Genomic DNA, 25,665 nt, shown 5'->3' with positions numbered 1-25,665 from the left:
CCTAGAAGGCAAAGGCTCAGGGGGGTGCCGAGGGCGAAGCCCTAGAAGGCAAAAAAAAATTTTTGATTTTTTTTTTTTTGATTTTTTTAAATTTTTTTTTTGATTTTTTTTTTTTTTTTTATTTTTTTTTTTTTTAATTTTTTTTTAAATTTTTTTTTTTAAATTTTTAAATTTTTTTTTTTTTTTAATTAAATTAGCTTAGTCATGTTTAAGCGGTTTATATTATAAACACTGAGCGAAGCCGGGTAATACAGCTAGTTATTAATAAAGATAATATTTAATAACACAGTCCACAATAAAGTTACTCAGGTTTTCACAAGCTTCTAATTTTTAAGCTACTTGTATCCATACATATGTACATATGTATGTACCTATATCACACAAAAAAACGAGCATCAATGATGAACCTTTTATTACATGATCTCTTGAACCAATATTAAATATACATTCATATGTTTATTACTTTATCTATGTATGTGCGTAGTAACAATAGATGAAGTTTTGTGATCATAAGAAAATTCGAACTCAGAATCGATTACTGATCACGTTTTCATGATCTAGAAAAAAATGTGTGTGTGTGTGCCTGTGTATTTTGGGGATTTTTTGAACACCGCTTGTCCTATCGAACTGAAACTTAGTATCGGTTACTGAAATTCTTATCTACACGACGAAAAATTTTTTGAATTCAATTATCTCCCAAGCCGCTAACTGAATCGGACTGAATTTTTTTTACATGTAATAGAAATAATAATTTTTATAACCTTATGTTTTTTAAATATTTGTATCTGAACCGGAAGGTGTTTTATGTTTTTCTCAGAAACCTTTTGGTTTATTGAACTGACATTTTCACGTTGCACTTGAACTCGTTCAAGTGCAAATCACAAATCTTATCGTAGCGATTTCAATTTTCTAATCCCATATGATTTTTCATTTGAAAGTATATTTCATAATTTCCGATATGAATATTATTTTATAGTGATAAAAAATACATCAATATATAATATATCAATCAATACGAGATTCATTATAATTTTAGAAATGTACATTGTATAGTAGGTATACATTTAAAATAGATTGCATTTTTATATAAGGAATGATAGTAATTTGAATCAAGCTAAAGTGCATTCGAATGCTCAACGGACGGACTATAATTGAATTGAATATTTCAGATGCAATGTCTACATTGAACAGGAATGAAAATTCGTAGCAACTTACGTATAAAACAGACAACAAAAATAGCAAGAACAAAATTGATTTCCATTATACGAAACTTTCTCCTCAAAGGACATTTAATACTTTTATACTTTTTGACGCCCGCCGACTGGAAACTGACAGATAAGACAAGGTCTGTTCTTTCAGGCCATTTTTATTTTAGAAAACACCAACTTGTTTACCGCTTTTCGTTGACAAGACTTTCGTCTAGTATAATAATAATAAAACAACACTGAACGTGCAGTAAAAATATTCAACAAATCCGTGCAAGAAATTCACAGCTAGCTCTCAATACCGATATAACATTACACGTTTTAAATCGAACAGCGTCATAGACACGTTTCGACAAAGAATTTCAATATTTTTTCAATATAAAAATACCCTCTAAACCGCCAGTTCGCGACCGCGTCGAAAGTTTCGTCTAGAACAAATAAATACAGACCTATTTGTTGTTGTATACATTGTGTTCGGGCGAATTGAAGCATCAAATCGTGTACGTTCACACACACACACACACGCACACGTGAAAATTATTTTCTAATTTTAACGCTTCAAAATTAATATACCGTGAAAGAATAAAATCACACCGGCTATGAAATTCACAGCATCGAATGCATGTAGTATGTAATGCCAATTTACAATTCATACCCACCCAATTCAGACGAAACGACTCGCGATCCCGGAGCATCTCGGATAATATGAAAAGTGTGCTGATATATGTAATAGTTCGTAATAATATAATCGAAAACGGCAAATTGCAGATAAACGGAAACCGAACGAGACGCAAGAATAAACCGCCACTTCCTGTCTACTCGTATTAGGTACATATGTATGTACATACATATGTACATCATATCGTTATCCGTACGTTCTATCGAAGCAAGTATTTACTGTACGTAAAAATGCTATTTTAACTGTACGTCCCACAACAATAGAGCACGAGTACAATAGATATAAGTTTAAAATATTATATACCTTGTACCGGTTTGAGCTTTCCGTGTTGTTTGTCATTTCGATGGATGTACATTGTACGTAGTAGGTATGTATAATACTGGCATCGAAAGCTCTTTGTATTTTTGTTTGTTATACGTACACTTGAAATGCAAACAGAAGCTCAGACGATAAGCTCCTCTTTCATATGTCGTCGAGTTCAACTCACTTAAAACTCACAAGGCAAATAAACGAGTCAGTTTGTATGTACACATATCGATTCGAATATTACCGACAATGTGTCGATGGGAAAAGTGCATCGAGAATGCATCGGATAGCGTCTAGAGTAGGGGTTCCAAATATTCGAATATCGAATAATAGCTTTAAATAATTTATTTTTAGTTTTAAAAAGGTCAAGATGTTATTAAAATTTTAAGAGAATCATAATCTGAAACATCGAATAGAAATAAATGTGCTGTAAATTGAAAATAGTATTCGAATATTTGGATTTGGAATTCCTAGTCTAGAGGCAGATGACTAATGCACAAAATGTATCAGACCATTTAATATTACGAGAATAACTGAATTAAAAATGTAGTTTGTGATAGCACATATGTACATACATACATGTGTGACCTTTATCAGTTTAATTTACAAACACACTGTTACAATCATATTTAGATTATTCTGTAATTTGATAATTTAAATTCGCATAAAAACAACAACTCTTTCATACAATATTTAAAAAAAATAGCATTTTTCTTATCACAATCGTGACAAATAAAATAATTTATGTTGGTAGATACATTAATACCATAAGAACCTAATCGTTGGCCACGTCAAAAATGTTAAAACCACTTACATTAAGTTAAAAAAAAAACTGTAACTTTATTGAGTATCTGTTGTGTCCTCGATGATGCTCTGAAATCGTCAAATTTGCAAAAATTATACACACTTTAAAATGGCGATTATTTCCACTAACTAGCACTTTACTTTAATTTATCTAATTTAGAATTATAAAGTCTGAAATCTGATATTTGGAATAATTAAAAAAATGGACTATTTGTTGGGTCGTTACCATACATTACGCAAATACATATATGAATATGATAATCCATACATGTTTATGAAAAGTATCAATAGCAGAATTGACATAGTATTGATATATCATATAGCATAAGCTGCACTAGATTATTTATTAATCTCAGTATATGTACATATATCAAAGGATTGGCTCCCAGTGATGTGCAATTTGAATTTATTATATATTTAAGCGATTTCATTTCAGCGTTAATCGTTTTTCAAATGGAATATATGATTGTATCAAATTGGTAAATATCCGAATATACAAATAGCGACATTAATTCATGCACAATCATTTGCCGGAATGCTACTAATTAAAAATTATCGATTCTCGCGACTAGCGAAATGTGTAAACAAACGTGCGCGTTGCCATTGAAACGAGTCATCGGCCGATAAACAAAGAATAAAAAGTAATTCGTATCAATAAAAATAACTGACGAATTTAAGCAATGAAAGTTTGCAAGCTGAAGGATGCTTTTTGAAATTGTGTGTGTGTTTTTTTGTTTGTGAATAGAAATGACGTGATGTGAAATAATATATGTATGATATGCAGTGAATGCTCACCGGTAGCGTGCGAAACTTTTATCGCCGATCAATGTCAGTTGCGGAAAGTCTGCACCTGATGTCGGCCCACAGTTCTGGCTGTTCCAAGCTCAAGTTCCAGATGTTCCAAGTTTTGAGTTTGTTGAAGAGTTTGTTGAATTTGGAAGTTGGAATTTGATGGTACGCGTACGAGTCGGCTACCGCTTGAACGGCGCCCGCGAGACTGACCAACGGGCTCACAGGTTCCCCCTCCTTTTCTCTCGCTCGTCGTGAGTTTTCCCGCTACCGTGGAAAACTGTCATTTTCCGAATCATTGTCACGTGACTCATTAAGGTGTATTTAATTTTTTTCCGTTGGAGAATGCGCGCACTGGCAAAATAGACTTCGAAGTAAAATATAAAATTTCCAATTGTTTTCATAAATAAGTTCAAATGTTCATGAATTCAATTTTTTTTTTTCAAATTAAATATTGTTTCGTTTATGGCGGCCATTTACTTCGTACATATTAAGAACAGTTTTGATGCAATTCTTTGGACTGATCAAAAGTTTGCCAGGCTAATTAAGTAATTATTATCGCAGTTCTGGTCTATTCAACAATATAAATGTTACTAGTGTTGTACCCGATGAAATATCATCGAATGGGTGTTGGCATATTAAGTTATTAAATAAATAAAATTAAAAGAAATAATTCAGTCCTATGTTCGATCCGCACGCGATCGAATTTTTTCAAATACTTTTTAAATATATTTAAAAAATATATTAATATTTAATTAATTAATTAAAAAATATATTAATATTTAATAATTAATTTATATTAATATTTTTAAATATATTAATATTTATATTTAATTGTTTAATATGAAAAAAAACGATAAAAACTACCTACCTACCTATGTACATACATGTAAACAATATAAAACACCAATAGAAAAATTAATTAATTGAATAAATTTTCAATGGATGGCGCTAAATACTCAGGGACTAATTTGCTTAGAGGAAATTTTGGTAGCAAACAGTATATATAGAAGTTTTTTTCTTTCGTAATTATGTTAGTACATTTTTTGGCAATGGTTTAGCTGTGACGTACATATGTATGCCGAATCGCGTTAGTACAGCGAGCGTTATCACAGATACACAGACACACGGACAAAATAGCGATATTATATATACCTATATGATAATCATCTAAAATTAAAAACAATTCTTATATATTTAAGGAATGTTAAATGAAAAAAATTTACAATTTTAAACAAATTTTTAGACAGAATTGAAAAAATAAATAATTTTAACAAAATTTTTGTTTTATTTGACATTAAAAATGATAGTTATAGTCACTTGTGAATCGCGGTCTTTGTTCGGCGCTTCATTTCAAATTCTTTTTCAATTCAAATTGACATTGAAAAGGGATCAATTTGAAATGAAAAATATTTGATTTTAAATTAAAAAGGTTTAATTTGAAATGAAAAAAGTTCAATTTGAAATGATAAAGGGACAATTTAGGCCTTGCACTTAACTTCATAGCACTCTGTATAATACGTCGGAGTTTAACTGAATTCAGACTCATTCCAAAAAAAAATCAATTAAATCACCATATTATACCTTAGCAATCTAGAAATGGTAGAATGGAGACAATAACTACATAGATAATTTGAATATTATTTCAAAATTTATATACATATGTACAAGAGTAATACCATGAATGTCACTCAGGGGCAAACCGAAAAATGGCCTCATGGGAAAACAAAAAATTGGGTCCATCGACTATGCCGCCTTTCCCAAGTATAAATAATAATATTGTCCTGTGCCTCCAGAAGATTTATCTCGACGAAAATTTCAAAAAGTAGGTTTTTTCATAAACTTTTTTATGCATATACATAGTTTTATACTTACGAATTTTATTTTTAAAAAATAAACGTTTAAAATTCACCTATTGCAGTTTAATTGGGTCGATTATGATTAGTTTTGACTGAAACTCCCATACAAAGCGCGAGTTACGGTCCAGCCCAGACCTTCAACTTCATCGAACTTCCCACACATCCAAGATGACACGAGTTTCAATCTAGTCATCTGTTAATCATTAGCGATAAGACTAACCCATATTATTAAGAACAATTAACACGTTTTTTTAACACTTTGCCCAACCCACATTACGATACTCAATTAACCTTATCGATGAAACCACATTCTTAAACATAAACACAAGTGACAAGCGACAAGCTCCTGATTGAAACTTATTTGTGTTCATTTAAACACTACTAACCATTCATAAATATTCCACAACCAAAATTATATCACATAATTATATAAAACCACATCAATTAAACTAACAAAATCTTGAAAAGCTAATAAAAATTCGATCCAATGTACTTTTTAAGTATAACGCATCAAATGGAGTACATAAGTTATGTGACACTGCTCTTTGTCCTCGCTTTCCTCATGTCTTATAGTTGTGACTTTCCCGTCTTCTGACTTCCATAATCCCGCCCTTCATGGTCCTCTCAGCACCCCGCAGCTCACAATGACTCAACTATAGTTATCCCAGTGGCAGCCCTGATCTGATCACTCTTTTTAAGGATCTTCCTCTTCCTCTGCTTCCCTCAACGCTTTCCATAACTACCAATTTTTCCAGGCTGTCCTGGCCTCCCCTTGCAATGTGCCCAACCGCAGATAGATGATAACCTATCGCTAACTTTTGCAAGTTGAGGGCATTGGTTATTCTCGCTCTACAGAGGATTCTAAGCATATTACTCCAACACCACATCTCAAAAGCGTATGTATATTCTCTGTCTTTCTTGAGCTTGCACCGTCAAGAAAAACAGAGAATACAGAAATATCGAACCAGACGCATTTTCGAAGACACGGTCTTTCGAAATTTTGCTCAGTTTCGACATTGACATTTTATTTCAGTCCACAGTTCCACACCCTCCGTCATCCGATAGCATTGATCCGAGATAAATGAACTCGTATACAACTTCAAAAGCAGATTTTATTTATTTATTTTACAGGTATGCATCCATATATACATATATTTTACATTAAACAAGACATTTATGGTCAAACATTGTACAAAGTATTATAATTATTATAACGTGAGAACATGGGAGAGAGTATCCACTGTCTAAGTGCATTTGTGGGCGAACAATAGAAACCCCGGATTAGGCTAACGGGACTCAATAAGTGAGTTCTCACAGAACGGGGTGAGTTTGAGAAGACCTACGTACCAACACAATAGACATGCCAACGGATCTGGGATGCTATACTGGGCAACTTGTCCTTTAAAAGGAGATACACACGGTAGATTAATTATTCTGGAGCGAGCGGTGATCTCGTAAATCTGTGAAAATAAATGCTGTGAAGCGACTTCGGCCTGGATCCTGAATTCACCCCTACGCAACAGTATTATACATATTTACATCCGCAGATACATCTGTGGTCAAATTTGCAGCATTTTATATCATTCAGTAAAATTCGATTCTGAAAAGTTGAAATTTGCGAGAAAATGGATAAGTTTGCCAATTTGTTGGAACCGTTTCAATGAAAATCAGATAAATTGGCAAACTCTAATATGAAAAGGTTGAGCTGGAGTCACAAATCCAAGATCTGGCCAGCAGCAACCGGTGGGATATGAACCCGTGACCACTTTTTTTTAAAGCATTATATGCTAACCACTATTCTGTCTATTCTGCTGATTCAATAAGAATCCGTCCTAACACATGTAACAAAAATAGGTCATGTGACACACCATTCGTTCAAAAATCGAGTCACGCACCAATTTATCGGACTCCATAAGCACTCTCATCGATAAATGAATCAACTACTTCTACATTCACTTATTTGTTAAAAGCAGACTATTTATAAGCATAAACTGAATGACATCATAAACAGCAAATCTAGCATGAATTTTAATTGGATAGACAGAGTCAAGTAGTTTGTACACATTTGACATAATTTTGCTTTCAGTTTGGTATTAATTTATACGGAATTCAAAATCGTCGGGCTTTCAAATTACAGAGGTCAAGTCGAATTAGGTAGATCTGCGTAATTTACGCTTCGATAGAAAACACTATCGGCACAAATGCTACTATGTATTATATAATATATGGAACAAACGCTAAAAGGGTTTGTAGACGGTTAGAAAGTCATATTTCACATTTATGACATGCACTATCCGTATGGAAATTCTATACAACAACCATTAGAGCTGTGAAAACGGTATCCCTATGCATCTGCAAGATTATCGTGTTGCACACCACAACGACATCCCGTCTTTTAAGTGCCACAAATAACACCACTTCGAAGATATAGTAGATTTCATAGCTGTGCCGTGTTATTAAAACTTCTAAAATTCAAATTTCGAAAGGCATCGAAGCGCGACGAAAAAATATAGGCAGAGCTTTCACTGTAATCTGAGATATTCAATATTCTTTTGGTGGCGGGAACTTTTCTTTTGTTATAAGAGGCTTTTCTCAATATATTTGAAGAAAGCTCGCTTTACTTGTAAAGTGTTTCAAGGAACGTTCATCTGCTTTTTAACAGTTCACTTGATTTCTTCATAGAATTCATGCATATTCAAATTGCAAAATATCAGAAGATACTCTTGCATTTTAATAAGGCGGTGCAAAAATGGTCTATCAAACGTTTTCTCGAAAATAGGTTACGAAGATGCAAAACAAAAATAGAATACTGCAAAATTGCTTGCTTTTTTGTTGTTTCCAGTCGAGTGATAATTGTACTGCGATGGAAAATATTTTCATAATGAAAATATTAAATGTTTTCCATTGCGAGAATACAATTTAAAATATATTCACCACAGTCGTAACAGCCAGTTTATTGATAATTATCATCAGCCAGTAGCATGGGTCGGTGGTTGGGATTTCGCCTAACCTCGATTGAAAAGAGTCTATTCTGAGTTATCAGTCATGCCGCTGGTTAGGCTTGGATATTTGTGACTCCAAGTTGATCGTTTCCTATAAGAGTTTACCATTTTTTTCTAATTTCATTGTTGAAACGGTTCCTCCATTAAATTGGCTAAAAACCCATCGTACCCACTGTGTCACCACTATTTGAGTATGATTTATGTACAAAAATTCATGGATGTCTCGTTAATTTCGAGTTCTTCAGTGTGTCGTAATTCAGCTACTTACTTATTTATTGAAAAATCAACAGTCAACAAATGTAGAAATGCATAAAAATAAAGAATAAATGTAACAAAATAACATCTGAGCCCAATTATAGATTTTTACAAATTATATAAAATGGCAGAGACAAACAAATAAACAAGAAAAGAATAAAAACTAAAACATTACCGAAAACAGTGTATAACTAAACACAAAGTGATATAATATTGAATAAAGATTATATGTATAATATAAAAAGAAATGGATCAATCAATCAAGACTCTCCTGATGGCAGTCCTGAATTGATGCAAGGAAATACCGAATAGGTCAACGTCATTCAGCTCCCCGTTAAACATACGATAAACACCCTGTAGATAATAAAAATTTAATAAAAACACTTATGTAATAAAAATGCTGCATTGTTTATAATTGGCCAGGAAGGCGTATTGTGGTTTACCTGTTAGGCCTTCCTGGTATATTCAATCAATCAATCAAAGTACACTCGTCATTACAGATCGCTCCAATGCAACGACTGTACTATACACATCAAGAAATTATATATATTTTCAATACGCAATCATTACATAATTCGAAACCATACATGAAATATACGGCCTGATTTTCATTTTACATACATATGTATATACGGCCGCAAGGACCATTGAATTATTTTAACAATTGGAATTAATCCATTGAGACATCTATGGATTTTAGATTTTGTGCACACTTATTACAATTTATACACAGAATAAATACAGATGATTATTGAGACATCTATATATTTAGATTTTGTGCATAATTTTTACAAATTATACACAATAATACATAAGATGTTTTGTGACAACAGGAAAGGATTTATTTGCCAATTTGAGGAACCGTTTCAACAATGATCAGATAAAATTGGCAAACTCTGATAGAGAAACGATCGATTTGGAGTCACAAAATCCCCAAATCTAACCAGCAGTTTGGCGGATCGAACCTTTGATCGCATGGTGCTAAGCATATACGCTACCATTAAGCCAAACTGCTGGCTAAATGTATGTAAAATATATGCAATTAGTTATATTATAACAAAAATTCTAGACGGTTGTCAAAAGTGTAGTGGTTTCGGAGGAGACCCGGAACTATTAAGCCAGTTAATGCTATTGATACTACACAAATTTTATAAATACTATTAATAAAACATTAATTGGATGAAGGGATCAATATATGACACATTACGCATACATGGATAGATATCGCATAACAATTAATGACCTTTTCAAGTCGTTAGGAAAATAGACAAATTTATAATTACAGCCTATCAAACAACTGCGTAAAGTTAGCTTATACATACATAGCCTTGTATGCAAATATGTACAATCATACATACATAACTACCGAGAAATGTCTACAATGATAATACAAATTTATAATTATACATTGAAATTTATTTAAAATATTGATTCAGCAAAACTTGACATATACATACATACCTACATATATATTCGAATCACTCAACGACATTAAGTAAATGGGTATCATGCCATAATCAAGTTTTTTGCTCCGTCATCAAATTATCAATAAAAATGAAAACGAAAACAGACAGGTTATGAGCAAATTATTCTAACAGCGTACATACATATATTTATTTTGGGCATGCTTGGGTGAAATTTCCTTGAACTTCTCATTAATTCGTTTTGTACTCCAGCTTCTACGTGGTACTAAGTCATGTCCGTCGTTGCTGGAACAGTTGTGACTTTATGTCCCTAATAATTATGTTAGTTGTAGACATCATCTGATGGTTGTACCTCCTGCCCGCAGTTATTTTTCGGATGGCTCCTATTCTAAGACCTATCCAACTGCTTAATGAAGTAATTGTTGCCGTGCCTGATTGTGATATTTTCTACCTCAGTGGGCTACCATCAGAGATTATTTTAACCCATTGTTCTGGTAGCCTGAGCTCATCATTATTTTCATAATTCAATTTGGGCCTCGCAGGGATTTATTGTATTTACGGCTGGTTCTTATATACATAGGTATTGATGCTGGCTGTGGATGTAAGACATTCCCTACTATGTATTCTGTTTACTTGATTTTTTTTTTGTGTATTGTATTTTTTTCTTATGTTCATTTTTATGCATTAATTTTCTTTTGTTTTTTTATTATATTTTTCTGCTATTGCTTTTTTCTTTTTATTCTTATGTAATTTTTTTTTATTGTTTTCTTATTTAGACAATTGTAGCGCATTAGGTTCTGTTTGTATTGCCACAATGTTTCAAAACTATAAATAAATATGTAAATATGGATATATGTAAAATTGGAGTAAAAAAATTATACACCTTTGTAGAATTAATAATGATGCACTGAAAATTACCTTGTGGTTATTTTTTTTATATTTTTTTGAATTTCAAATCATGTATATGGTAAACAAAAAAATAATAAATAATGAAATAAATTGGAATGAAAACAACAATATAAGGAAACGTGTAAAATCTTTATTTTACTGACAATACATACTATAGAAATCATTACAACAGCGAAAGATTATACCCTCATATTATATTTCAACATTTTTTCAAAAAATACATCTCAGAAAAACTATGCATTGTAAAATATTCAGAATACGACTATAATTTTCAACTTTAACAGTACATAATAATGTTGTATTAAGCTTTATAAAATTTTATGAAAAAATCAACACTCTTCTGTGAAAATTTGCTCAAATACATTTAACAATAACATATATTTTGTAGATATAATACGCCTAAAGATGCACTGGAAGATTGGATAAAATATATCCACGGAATGATAAAAAAATTACTGAACATCCCCTGATATGTTTTATCAACAAAAAAAATCATAATAAATCAAACATATAAAATGGAATGAAATCCAGGAACCCTTAACATAATATAAAAAAGCTCATACACATATTATTTGCATATTTAAAAAAAGATCATAAAAAATGGAATCTTAAACTTTTACAATAGCTTGTGCAGCATTGACAATGTGCTTAGCAGATATTCCGAACATGTCCAAAAGAACAGTTGGAGGTCCCGAGCGTGGAATTTCTCCAACAGCCAAATGTTTAACAACAATATTTCGATCGAGAGCAACAGCACTCATCACAGCCTCTCCCAAACCACCTAGATGAAAAAAAAATCATGTTATAAAAGAAAAAATACATCGCCACCAAACAAACTTAAAAAAATTATTTTACAAACCTGCATAATAATGATCTTCGACAACGACGATTCTTCCACCGCAGGCGTTTGCATGTTTCAGGATTCCGTTGACATCCAACGGTTTAATGGTGAATGGATCCAAAACTCGAGCATTAATTCCCAATGGTTTCAATAAACCGTAAGCAGTAACTGCTTCGTGAAGAGTAACACCAGCTCCAATCAAAAGCACGTGATCGCTCACAGATTCTTTAATAACTTTAGAAACACCGATCTATCACAAAATAAAAAGATGTATTTAAATAAAATATATTTTCAAGACAGGTGATTCTTTCTATTAATTCAAATTACCTGGAAGGTTTCATTATTTGGGTAAAGCATTGAAGTGTTTGGACGAGATGTACGTATATAACAAATTCCTTTCGTGTTAGCAGCCATTTCTACAGCACGTTCACAAGACACACCATCGCTAAATATTATCAGATTACATATTAATATAATTTCCTGAATATAATACAAAAATACATAAATTTAAAATACCTTGGATAGAAAACAGTAGCAGTTGGTACACTTCTGAACAAAGCCAAATCCTCCAAGCCCATTTGAGATGGACCGTCTTCTCCGATAGATACACCACAGTGAGAACCAGCGAGATTGATGTTCGTCTGACTAATAGCACCCATTCGGATCTAGTGAAATAAAATTGTATAATGTACGTTCCACGACAGAGAATTGATACAAAGCTGTGGCAAACAAACATACTTGATCAAACGCCCTGGTGAAGAAAGCTGCAAATGTCGACACAAATGCTACAGTTCTGTCACGGCAAGCTGCTCCGATAGCAACGCCGACCAAGTTTTGTTCAGCAATGAAGCACTCGATATATCTATCGGGATATGCAGCCCTAAGTTTATCACTGAATGTCGAATTTTTAGTATCACCATCCAAAGCAATAACTCTAAAAATCAAAAACGTTTCAATTTAAACATTCGTTCGAGGATAATAAATGACAAAAACAATACAAATATACAAACCGTTGATTACTATCAGCAATTTTCTTTAAGGCCAATCCGTATGAAAGCCTAGTAGCTATCTGTTCTCCCTCTTTGTATTGTGGAGGAGCAGATAATTTAATGTTGGATATGGAAACGTCAGGAACAAGTGAGATTGGCTTGAGAGCTGCAGATGATGCTTTAGGATTTTTGATTTGTTTTTGAATGAACTATACAAACATGTTTATTTAAATGATAATTTCAATTGTTCATTATGTATTATTGTAAAAAAAAAAGTGCAAAACTATACCTCGATAACCTTCTGGCTTTCACCACCCAAAGCCTTTCCATGCCAGTTTTCTAAATCTTCAATATTAGGGAACCCCTTTCCCTTGTAGGTTTTGCAAACAACAGCAGTTGGCTTGTTCTTAGTAGTCTCGGCTGAATAAAATGCTTTGCACAATTCTTCAACATCATGTCCATCGACTGTTAAAGTATGCAAGCCGAAAGCTTCCATACGTTGGTGATATACCATCATCTATCAAACAAAGATAAATTGTTATTATTATATCTAAATTTTAATGTTAAAATTTGTTGAATGAATTTATAAAACCTGGTGTTGAAGAGAAGTCGGTTCCGACTGACCCAAACGGTTTACATCAAAGATGACACAGAGATTGTCGAGTTTGTAATGGGAAGCAAAGTGAAGAGATTCCCAAATGCTTCCTTCAGCAGCTTCTCCATCGCCGACAACGCAATAAACCCTAAACAAAAATTCATAAATTTCCACAGTCATAAACTATGTCCGACATCAAATAGGAACTATTATGTTTACCTGTATGGTGCTTTGTCAAAATATTTGCCGACATAAGCCATGCCGCAAGCAACGGCCAATCCTTGCCCGAGTGATCCGGTACCAACATCGATGAAAGGTAAACGAGGAGTCGGATGACCTTCAAGATCGGAGTCTATTTTGCGAAGATTTTGCAGAAGCGAAACGCTGAAATTTCCAGCTTCAGCCCAAGCAGCGTACAAAATCGGAGCAGCATGACCCTGAAACATAAAAACAAATACACTTACATATTTGCAGATAGAAATGGCGTGAAATTATGAAACGTGTTTTATTGTATCACTGTACGCGGTACGATAACTATTTATTTGATTTGATGTAATCTACATGCATACATACTCAAAGATAGCGGAAGAGTCAAAAAACAAAATCATGATCGATTATGATCATGTGCAACAGATGCGTACTGTAATTATATAAATAAATATATTTTTCACCTTGGAAAGAATAAAACGATCACTTGATGCGTCTCTTGGTGTTGCCACGTTATAACGCATGGTGTTATAAAACAAAACAGACATTATGTCGGCGATGGAAGCGCATGATGTGGGATGACTGAAAAAGACAAAAAAATAATATTAAAATTAAACGTCTAGAAATTTAAGGGAAGTGAACCAGACAGTTGTAACATCTGGAGTTTGGAGAGTTTCTTCTATATATATATTCTTCCATACTACATAAAAAAAAGCCTGAGATGAAAACAACTAAGTCAGTGGTTCTTAACCTGGTTCAATCGAACCCCAGGGGTTTGGTGAGTCAGTCTCGGAGGTTCGGCGGAGGTCAAAACACACACTCATATGATTCGGGTGCCAATTAAGAAGGGTTCGGTGAATGCGCATATGAAACTGGTGGGGGTCAGTACCTCCAACAAGGTTAAGAACCACTGAACTAAGTAAACAGTTGTAATTAAGACATCAAAAATAATAAAAAAAGGATATGATTGCATTACTGTATCGTCCAAATGTACAATAGAAACGTGGTCAAAGAATAAACGATTATATAGTGAACACTGAATAATTTTAACACAGATGATGTCCTTTGTATTCAAAAGTATTAATCCTTTCCATCATATATAGATATATTTGATTTACAGTAGAACCTCGATTATCCAGACTAATTGGGGATGAAGGTAGTCCGGATAATGAAAAATCCGGATGATCGATAAAATCACAGTTGACAGATGAATAATTTCTATTTGTCTGCATTTATATATGTATACAGATACAATAACATGAAGATCAATATTAACCCATTTGAACCCAGAGCTCGCGTGAAAACACATGTCCCATGTGCCCAGGACTATTTTTTCGTTTATTTTCCAAAATCTTTGAGTTATTTCATGTGAAATATTTTTTATAGGATAGGGATGGATAATTAATTGATTTTTCAACATTTTTAATTTTTTTCAAGGTGGTGTCGTGAACGACATTTGGGGCTAATGCAACATGTTTTTTAAAATAAAACAAAAATCACAATGGAGTCACATAATCAGTTATAATACTTTCTCACTGGTTATTTGCAATTTTATTGTTAAGAAATTTATAAAATTAATTTTAAAAATAACAAACACTCATCTCTTCGATAAAATGATATTTTTAAATCGCATAACAAAACACACGTAGGTACATATATTGTGACATATACACATCGTCAACAAAAAAAAGGGTGCACCCTTTTAAAAGAAGAAATGTCATAAACGAGATTTTGGGTTCAAAAGTCGTAAAAACAAAATACATGAAGACAAAATAATTAATTATTATGATACGATACAAAACATTTGTCATGCAATGGAATTTCACAGTTATCACAAGCGGAAAACGTTTTATTTTTACAGTGTCCACAATTTCTCCTTTTCTGTTTGACCAATATCAAATGTCTTCCAACTTCCTTTTGATTTTGATTAACTTTGCCGGGTCTGAATGGGACCAATTGTTTTCGTTTTTGACCATAACACTTGCACAACGTCTCTGTTACCTGTCTGATAAATCCTAATTTATCAAATTTACAACCAAAACTTTTGCTTAGAATCCAAGCGTTATTCACAGCTACATCGATGTTCCAAAACAGAATAGGCATGTACCATTTTTTCCCTCTAATACTTATGTTATAGTTAGAAATATGGTTATCCATTTGATCAACCCCACCCATATATTTATTATACATATTTATACTAAATGGTTGATTGATTTCCACCCTACTTTTTTCTTTAACCGAATATCAGTTTCCAGGGGTGGTAATATGTATGTATGTGGAATCCGGAAGTTGAGACTCGTCCCAATTATCAATTTCCTCCCGTATCTCTGCAGTAGTAAAATTGCATTCTCTGGAAAAAAATATGTGTCATTATCCCAAAGAGTCATATACGACTCCGTCGACTTTTGATTTTTTTTTTCAGGAATATGAGATATATAAACGCAATTTCTCTTATGCATATTATACAATAAGTCCTACTTTTTAGAAACATAAAGATAAATAAAAAATATGTAAAAATAAAAAACTTACGTATGTTTTCTCTTCGACATATCTGCAAGTCGAAAAGCGCTCGATGTTATTCCCTCAAAACTCCAAAAGGAACTGATTTAATTTCGTGTGACTTTCTTAAAATTCATCACCAACATCTAACCAAGCGTAACGAAAGGTTTTACGGCCGGCCTGAGTGATCCCTTTATTTTACGACGCAAAATTGTAAAATGCCGTGAATGACCGCGCTGGCATACATCGTGTAAGTTCATAACTGACCGCGTGGGTTCAAATGGGTTAAATTATTCTTTATTAAGAAATTCAATTATGGATTTTGTTTAAAGTTAGCTATTCTCTTTGAGGCTGCCAAATCGCAGATACTTTTCATACAATAATGGACCAGATATTAGCTATCTACGATCGTCTTTAAATGAACCACATAAAAACACACTCTTCTGCTTCTTCATTCCCTGATTTTTTCATAACCTTACGCTCTGAGATTCCATCTTCTAAAGAATCAGTAAACTTCATAATTTTTTCACTTTTTATATCCAAGATCGTTGACGTTCCAACACCATATTTATTTGACAAAAAACGTCCTTTTTAAAGCATTGATTATATCTAATTTTTCTTTTAATGATAATACAACACGTTTTCTTTTTCATATTGGTAATATTAAAAATACATATTTAAATCGAGATCAAATTTTCAAGAAACAAAAGTTCTTTGAGTATTGAATTTTGAAGACAACTGACTCATTTCTGTCTTATTTTCGAATCTTTATGTTTATATTATGCAGTTCAAAGCAGCAAAATCGAGGTTCTAATGTAAAGGAAAAACTACGAATATTTCAAAAAGTTTGTATTCGAATTCATTTTAGCTTGTGAAAAGGTGTGTATGTACATATATCTGCTAATGGCAAATTGCATACAGTTTATTACCAAGTAATGGAATTATCACAACTTATATTAAAATTTGCTAAGTTCTTGCACATGTTTACATACAAAATGTTGGGTTTCATACTGCATGTTAGTAAGCCTTTTCAGAGTGCTTCAGATCCTATAGTACGAAGAATTCTTGAATATTATTCTATTATATAGAGCCCTAGTGATACGAGTTCATTGCCTGAGAATTGAGCTTTCTCAGATAGTCTCAGATATATAATAGTTAAGTCACTACTCTTGGTTCTATCCTAGTGCCTACCTGCTGGGAGCACTAGGTTATAATTCCCTCGAGTCACGATATAGAGTATATTGGGGAAAATATTTCTACAAATTACTGTTTGGTTTGGTAGGAAATCCTCAAATTCGTGCAGAATTGAGCTTCGATGTTCCCAGCCAACTTAAGATATATTAAATGCCGCAGTTTGTTCTCTTCTCCTGTGGCATGTACCAGTTTGAGATCGTAAATGTGTTGTAATATTGAATGCATTTGTTTTTTATACATTGATTTATTTGTTTCATATTTTATATTTATCTTTGTTTCTTATCTTATTTTGTTTTTGCATCCATATTTATTATTGTATCCTTTTTTTCATTAAACTAACCACTATATGAAATATGTTAACAATTTATGAATTCGATTAAAGTTTATTACGTTTGGCTTAAGACGAGTAACGAAAGGTAAAACTCCTGTCAAATATACAAATATTCAAGGACTAAGCAATGTGATAATTTAATTCAAAAATTTTTCGCAAAACTATAAATGACATGAATTACAAACATAAAAAAAAAGTATAACTCAAAGGTTATCATAATGTATGCTATAACGATTGCAACATTTTTCGATTACTAACATAGTAACAAAATTTACGTACATACATAATAGCTAACACATAAAAAGTGCATCAGGAGTCAAAAAAGTGAGGCATTTTTTTATCTTATTGTATTTAAAATACATTGTATGAACATAGTAATAGCAATTCATTAAAGCACAATAGGCATTATAAATAAAATTCATACATTTATATCTTACGTTGAACGAAACAGGCTAGAAGTGTGTATTATAATACTACATAAGACTTTAAACCAGCATTTTAAACGTCCTACAAATGAGTCAAAATTTCGCCAAAGGCAATCTATAAACTTTGCTTAGCAATGCTGTATTTTTTCAAATTGGTATAAACATCCAAGTGGGACAAACACCTGGTGAAGGGCATCTCAGACCTGTAATTTGTGTTTATGTCTTGAACAACCTCAAAATCACCTCGAACTTGAAGTATCATTGAATGCTCTAATCTGCTACTAAAGTGTTGTATATACATTGAGGCAAATCGTATGCATGTATACACGAGTATGAGCTACAAGCCGTCAGAACGATAAAGTAGAAATTGTTAGAAACTACCATTCAAGTTCTACAAGTCAAAAATGACCCAGATTTTGATCGATTTCTAGCTAGCGTCGCCCACGTTTTAATGATCAAGAAAAAAGTAACATATCTAACGTTATGCAACTGCTAAATCAAGACCATTAGTGCCTTATTGCATATGTGTATACAGCCTTCTCATACACGAGTTGTGACGCAATTGGAGCAATTTCGAATGGAAATACACCGCCACAACCGGCAAACCGCCATGCAATTTAAATTTATTGCCGTATTTTCACCATCTATCTGATCGTGCTTATTGCTCGTATATAATAATAATTTTTATCAAACGTTACTCATGCCTAGGGTAGGGCAAGTTGGTGTGTACATATGTAATAAGGACTTAGAAACAGGAATGTCAAGTGAAAGTGACTTAATTAAACATACACAAAAATTATGAATTACATATTGATACTTTAATTTGTAAGCCACAACGGCTTGAAATTTTTTGTAACTTAATTTCTTTATAAAATATTGTGGTCAAACCGAATATTTTATGCTACAAATAAATCAGCGATCCGATATGTATGATTTATTCGAAATGCAATGTATTTTAATTTTTGTAAGTTTCTTATGAAAGTTACATTTCAAGAAATTAAGTTAAAAAAAATTTCAAGCCGAGTATTTTATGAACATGGCTAAAATGGATCACCGGCTTTAAAGATTATTTTTCCTTACTATTTATCTATATTATCATTATTGCACAATTCCTTATTGTTGTATATGTATAAGATTTACCAGCTTTATTGTAATGACTTTTTCCAACTACTATTACAATTATGATTTAAAGTTTTATGTAGAGCTGAATTTGAAATTGTTATGTTAAAGATAAAAAAAAAATGGATTTGACTCAAGTGGAAGACTTATGGTAACAATACAGAAATGAAGAAGACATCACATAGATGAACCGATACTTATTATATATTCTGAAACTTAACAAGTGTCATCGCTGGTATAAACAATTTAAAAATGGGAATTGGAACATCAAAGAGATCGCACGAAAAGATGTGCTAAAAAATGATGATATCCTGACGTCAATGGTGGAATCACATCCTCGTCAAACCATAGAGGAATTATCGTTGAAGATTGGCTGTCCATGGTTTATAGTTCAGGATCACCTTTGTCGCACAGGGAAATTGCACAAACAGGGAATTTGGGAATGAATGTTTATATCATTGTATATGTAAGTGAACAGGAATAAAGTTGTAGGAAACGAGGATTTCCAATGTTTGTGATAACCAAACTATAATCGGGGCCTACCTACTCCAGACAAGGGCCTGGATGCGAAAAAAAATTTTGGCCCCAAAAATCTGAATACATAAATACTATCCTATTAGGGGGACCGAAAAGTAATAAAAAAAAATATTCCGAAATTCCGTCTGTGCAATTTTCCTGTGCGACAAAGGTGATCCTGAACTATAGACCATGGACAGCCAATCTTCAACGATAATTCCTCGATGGTTTGACGAGGATCTGATTCCACCATTGACGTCAAGATATCATCATATTTTAGCTCTTCTTTTCGTGCGATCTCCTTGATGTCCCTAGTCCCATTTTTAAATTGTTTATACCAGCGATGAGACTTGTTTAGTTTCAGAATACATAATAAGTATCGGTGATTTTTCATTACTTGGTCTAACTTAAACAGCATTAAACGACAGAAAAATTTTGATACTTTTCGGTCCCCCTAATATACTATATAAAAATGTATTCAAAGTGACTCGTTCTCTGTTAGAATTTGTACAATGTTATGTTAGAGTAGTCATGAAATAAATGCCTTTAAATAAAAAGCAATATATTTTATGTAAGAAGTAAGTGGGGTTATTCTCATTTTCAGACCTCAGATGGTAATGTAATTGTTCAAAAAAGATCAAATTGCAGATAAAATTTATTTTTTCGACTTCTTTCTTTCCATCTTTTTTATTATTGTTACAGCATATGTAAGGCACTGCGAGGCCGCAGTGCCTTACATCTGCTGCTTCTTCAAATTGGCCAGACCCGAATATAATAGAAAATAATGGCCCTTTCCTTTCCAGTCTTCTATTGTATTTCTACCATGAAAAGTCTACCATGAATTATTTATACAATGATGCTTCAAAGGTCATGTAATATCTTTGGGTCTAACTTGTTCTACCAACTTGCAATATCTCCAAGATTCGTTTTCCAAACTTTTTCGTCGTTCAGTTTTTATACATTTAAAACACGTATACGAAAATATTTCACATAGTAATTTACTTATTTTACGAGATAAACATTAATTAAAAATATAGTAAGAATTCACTTTTAATTTTTTTTTTTATATATTTTAAAGGTGTGTTAATAACTTAAAATTTATGAATGATCACAATATATCTCGTATATTAAAGATATTGCATATATATATATACAAAAAAAAACATCTGTGAATACAATATACAAACTCCTGTTTAACAGACGAAAAGTTGAGAAAACGAGTCTTGAGATACTGCGAGTTGGTAGAACGGGGCGCACCGAATATCTTTATCGTGTTTAAATGTCGATTCCAATATAAAAATGTATGTACAAACAATGTATAATAAAAAAACTTTCATAACTATTGAATAAATTGAAGTTATTTTGAAATTCATTCTGACTCATATGTAGTACAATTAAATTATTTGCACAATTGTATGCGCAAGGTAATTGTATAATAACGCTCAAATAAAATCGCTATATTTCGAATGAGTATTTATTTCAATTGATAACTGTTGATATATCAATTATTTGATAAAAACTTTAATCGAGTCAAAAAAAATACCCAACAAGTTAAATTAAAATGTGTGATGTTTTATATTATTGAAACTTTGAATTGGTTTAACACATGGCAACACCCAGACATTATGCATACAAAGTGCGCTACGGTCTAACACTCAACCTTTACCCGCCATCACGTATATACGAGTGCAAAAAACATAAATACCAATCAACCGTAAAGCATTCAGCGTACAAATAATAATTTGCACACGTGCGGAATACAAATAGCTCCATAGCAATTGCAAAAAGCGTAAAAGACGTGTGACATTTTGACCTACGGATCAAACGGGTCACTCGCGGATAGGAAAAAAAACATCGTACGAGGGTAAAGTTTTGAAAACAAAAATTACGCATGGCAATTTTCGTAACGCGTGTTTTTCCGATTGGCAAGAGTGGTGTAATTAGTCGGCGTAAGATGTTGGGGCGAGCAGGGACGGGAAGTGTTACCCCGATTTGGCAGCGTCGGTGGATGTGATGCTGTGGATGCGCAACTTGTTGGCCAGGTCTCTCAGAGCCTGCACGTCTGGAGTGCGGAATGCTTCCGGCATCTTGGTCACTTTTTCGGGACTGAAGACGAAGACCTAGAGCCGCGCACGTCTGCGAGCCGGGGCAGACCAAAAGGTTATGCGGCACGACAAGCAGAAGCCGGTACACGTGCCCTCGGCATTTGGCCCAAACGCAACGTTCTGCTGACCAACTATTACAATAAAATTACCGGTTTTAAAGGTCTGTTCATACCTAGTCAGCACGTACCGACTTCAGCAGGTATCCGGCCGTACGAAAAGTATTCTTTGGTACATTTTGTATGGGTATATTCATACCAACCGTACCCGACATTTCCTGTTCATACCTTACAGCAACATCCGTCAACGTATCGTATCCGTTTTTTGGCCATCGTGGAAATATACACGCGAATTACGTGCCATGAGTCTGCCGCTTTGCTGTTTTGGACCAATTATCGATAGTGACAGTTGACAGCTGTTCAATCTTTCGACATGGTTTTGGCGCAAATATTTAAAACAAATTTTAATTTTTTTACGGAAATATATAAAAAATTTTGTCCATCATCCACAAGCTCCTTATACAGTGTTCAAAACTCTCCTTCGGTTTTTCTTTTTTTTAACATGGGATGCACATCAAAATGCCTCCGTGCTTTTTTATTGCCTTCTTGAGCTTCTTCTTCCAACAAAAACGCGATTATACATAATTTTTCGTTCGATAAACGCCGAAACATTTTTGCTGACTTGTATTCTGACGCGTAGCTACGAATGCACGTGTATGCATTCATATTGTAAGTACTCGACAATACGACGTAAGCAATATTGCGCCGTATCGTAATGGCCTGTAATGTATAAGTAAGCCGATTTTGCCTTGCACTCGGCCAAAGTGATGTAAGCGTGACGTGACCGCGACGTGTAGGTAGATATGAATAGAAATGTAATAAAATGACATATTTTAAACGGAGTCGTGCAGTGCTGAAGCCGTGCAGTGCTGTTAAGTATGAACAGACCTTAACTCGTCCCTGTTCAATTAAACCTGCGAGATAAATGCCGATATGTTTATGAATTTTCAAAATTATTAAATTACCATTTGAATTAAAGTAATACTTAATTAATTAATATTGACATATTGCTATCTGTCAGTAGTAAATATGAGCACGCCTCGAGGCCTCACATGGCACTCGGTAATGAAGATTCGAATAATGTATTATTAAATTTGATATTTTATACGAACAACATGGTTCGGTGATTACTAGTCAAATGTGAACCAGTCACAGGACAACTGGTCGCTCTAGATCGGTCACACGTGATCACCCGTCACACTAAAACTGGTCACGAGAAAACTGGTCACACCCTAAAATCGGTCACGAGAAAACTGGTTGACCGATTTTAGGGTGTGACCAGTTTTAGTGTGACGGGTGATCACGTGTGACCGATCTAGAGTGACCGGTTGTCCTGTGACTAGTTCACATATGACTAGTAGTCCGTTTGTCGAACAATATATCGTAAAGGCCTTTCCATTTACGAAGGTCCATCCTAGTAGCGGGTTGCAGAGATTAATCGGGCTATAGTAGTTCGTTGACCATACTGGTGATAAAAAAAAACAAAAATAGCATGCATATGTACTATACTGAGAGGTGTACTATACTGAGAGTGTACTATACTGCATATGTACTATACTGAGAGTGGACGACAAAAAAATGGCCTTGTAAAAAAAGTTTTTTAAAAACAAACCTCTTTTTTAGTTTTGTATATAATATTAAGATATATAAATTATTATTTTGAATAAAAATACAAATAATTTTATTTTACTACCACCATCTATGTATAAAACTAAAGACTATATAGACGTCACCCAGATTTCAAAGTTGGAAACTTAAAACGCGTCTTAAACGATATTTTATCTCTATCGTAATGGCGGAGGATCCATTTACTTATATCGATGACCAAAATGAGCAATATGGCAAAGTATGAAAATGATCGGATAAGAGGCAAATTTTCCTCTGAATTGTAATCGTAAGTAAAACGTAAAGGAGGTTTGTAAAAAATAGCATACATTTGTACTGTACAGGGAGGCTGCAGCCCCGCAACCCATATGGACGAGCCGTCACTGGTGGTGACACGACAACTCGTTCACAGATTTTCCGTAAACCGATGATGCGCTCCAGGCATTACGTATACGGCCATCTCTTTCTCACCCCGTCTGTTCACCATGATCTCGTTTACTCTACCATTACGTATGCAGCCATCTCTTTCACAGATAACCATTTTTTCACCGATAACAGACGAAGTTTTATCCACTCTTCCTCCTCAGAGAAATTGCGCGTATTAAGATTCTGTATCGAATATCGCTTTTTCTCACTTTTTCTTAAGAATGGGGATGGACCAGTGACGGTCACCTGGTAGATGGGACGACTTCCACGACACCGAAAAGTGAAATGAATGAAAAATTACATTAAATTGAACGAGAACCGAATGAATTTAATCTCAAAAATATATATGTACTCTATACATTGTACGTCAACTACTCGCCAAAAATGAAATGATATTATGATTACATTTGATGATTTCATATTTTTATTTTTATTATTATATTTTTATATAGTATTTGTACAATTTTCAAATATTTTTTAGCGACATCTATTACCAGATTAATAAACTTGGATGATGAATTTTGATAAAAACCTACAAATTATTAACAATTGCTTTCTGTTTCAAAATATAGGTACACACTATAATTATGTAAAATTCAACGTTGTAAGTTATCTCCTCTAAAATTTAGATCGTTGCAATTTTGTACCGTAAAGTACCGATTCCAATCGAATATTCAAATATATTCGGCCTTTTTTTTTTCGATTATTATTTGTTATATGTAATTGGGTCATTTTTCAGAATCAATGACCCAATTTGTGACGTTGAAAATAAACAAAGACCCAAAGTGAGACGTTAAATATATTATATAATTCTTTATTAACTATAAAGCCTACATCGACTGCAACTGAAAGAGTATTTTATACAGCAGGATTAATCAAGATTCAAGACGAAACTACGAACACATCTGAAATTTGAATTCTTAATAGACTTTTATTTTAAATATTAAATAAATATTGTTTTATCGGTTATTTTATTTTTCAACATCTAAAAATTTATGTAATTTTTCGAATATATATGAATACTATTAATATTCGATATTCGAATAATTCATTTGACGAATATTTAGAATCCCTAATGACGGCACAATATTTCGTGTAGGTCCTTATAATTTAATTTAATTGGAAAAAAACGTGAAATGTGATGATAAATTTTCATATTAATATCTGATGCAATATATACATATGTGGAAATATAATGGATGCATTTGTACATGAAACCCTTCGAAATCCAAAGCAATGTCATTTGAAAGTAATTAGCATACATTTAAATCCCACATTTTATGCAATTTGAATACAATGAGTATTATCTATCGCTTTTAAATTGAATGGTGTTTTCAAACCTTTCTTTTCAATGTTGTAATCGTTTATGTAACAATAAATAATGTACAATTTGTATGATCATCTAACTACATACGTACATATGTACTTCCAAATACATATACATATTTATAAATTAAATGAGTACTACATAGTATTGTGTTGTGCTGTTTATTTTATAAATGATTTCCATCTTCAGTACATGTAT

The 25,665-nt window shown here is 32.9% G+C and overlaps 2 protein-coding genes across 2 annotated transcripts in view; both read right to left on the bottom strand.

Annotated features, from left to right (window-relative positions):
* LOC143911070 (potassium voltage-gated channel subfamily KQT member 1-like) overlaps positions 1-3,993 on the bottom strand; it is a 134,817-nt gene extending 130,824 nt beyond the window's left edge. Inside the window, exon 1 of the mRNA XM_077429796.1 lies at positions 3,790-3,993. The gene's annotated coding sequence lies outside the window, so the exon portion shown is untranslated. The remainder of the gene's footprint in view (positions 1-3,789) is intronic.
* Positions 3,994-11,339: 7,346 nt separating this feature from the next.
* LOC143911071 (transketolase-like protein 2) lies at positions 11,340-22,329 on the bottom strand. Its single transcript, XM_077429797.1, has 11 exons — positions 21,935-22,329; positions 14,329-14,446; positions 13,877-14,094; positions 13,655-13,805; positions 13,352-13,579; positions 13,084-13,271; positions 12,812-13,007; positions 12,590-12,738; positions 12,401-12,518; positions 12,092-12,323; positions 11,340-12,013 (listed from the first exon to the last, which is right to left on the bottom strand). Exons 1-11 carry the CDS (start codon positions 22,033-22,035, stop codon positions 11,841-11,843), a joined length of 1,872 nt encoding a protein of 623 aa, XP_077285923.1. The 5' UTR covers positions 22,036-22,329; the 3' UTR covers positions 11,340-11,840.
* Between the last annotated feature and the right edge of the window lie 3,336 nt (positions 22,330-25,665).

Source organism: Arctopsyche grandis, chromosome 4 (assembly GCF_051622035.1).
Source record: "Arctopsyche grandis isolate Sample6627 chromosome 4, ASM5162203v2, whole genome shotgun sequence".
In the NCBI taxonomy this organism is placed as follows: Eukaryota; Metazoa; Arthropoda; class Insecta; order Trichoptera; family Hydropsychidae; genus Arctopsyche; species Arctopsyche grandis.
Note: the sequence above shows the minus strand (reverse complement) of the source record. Positions and strands in the feature narration are given on the sequence as shown.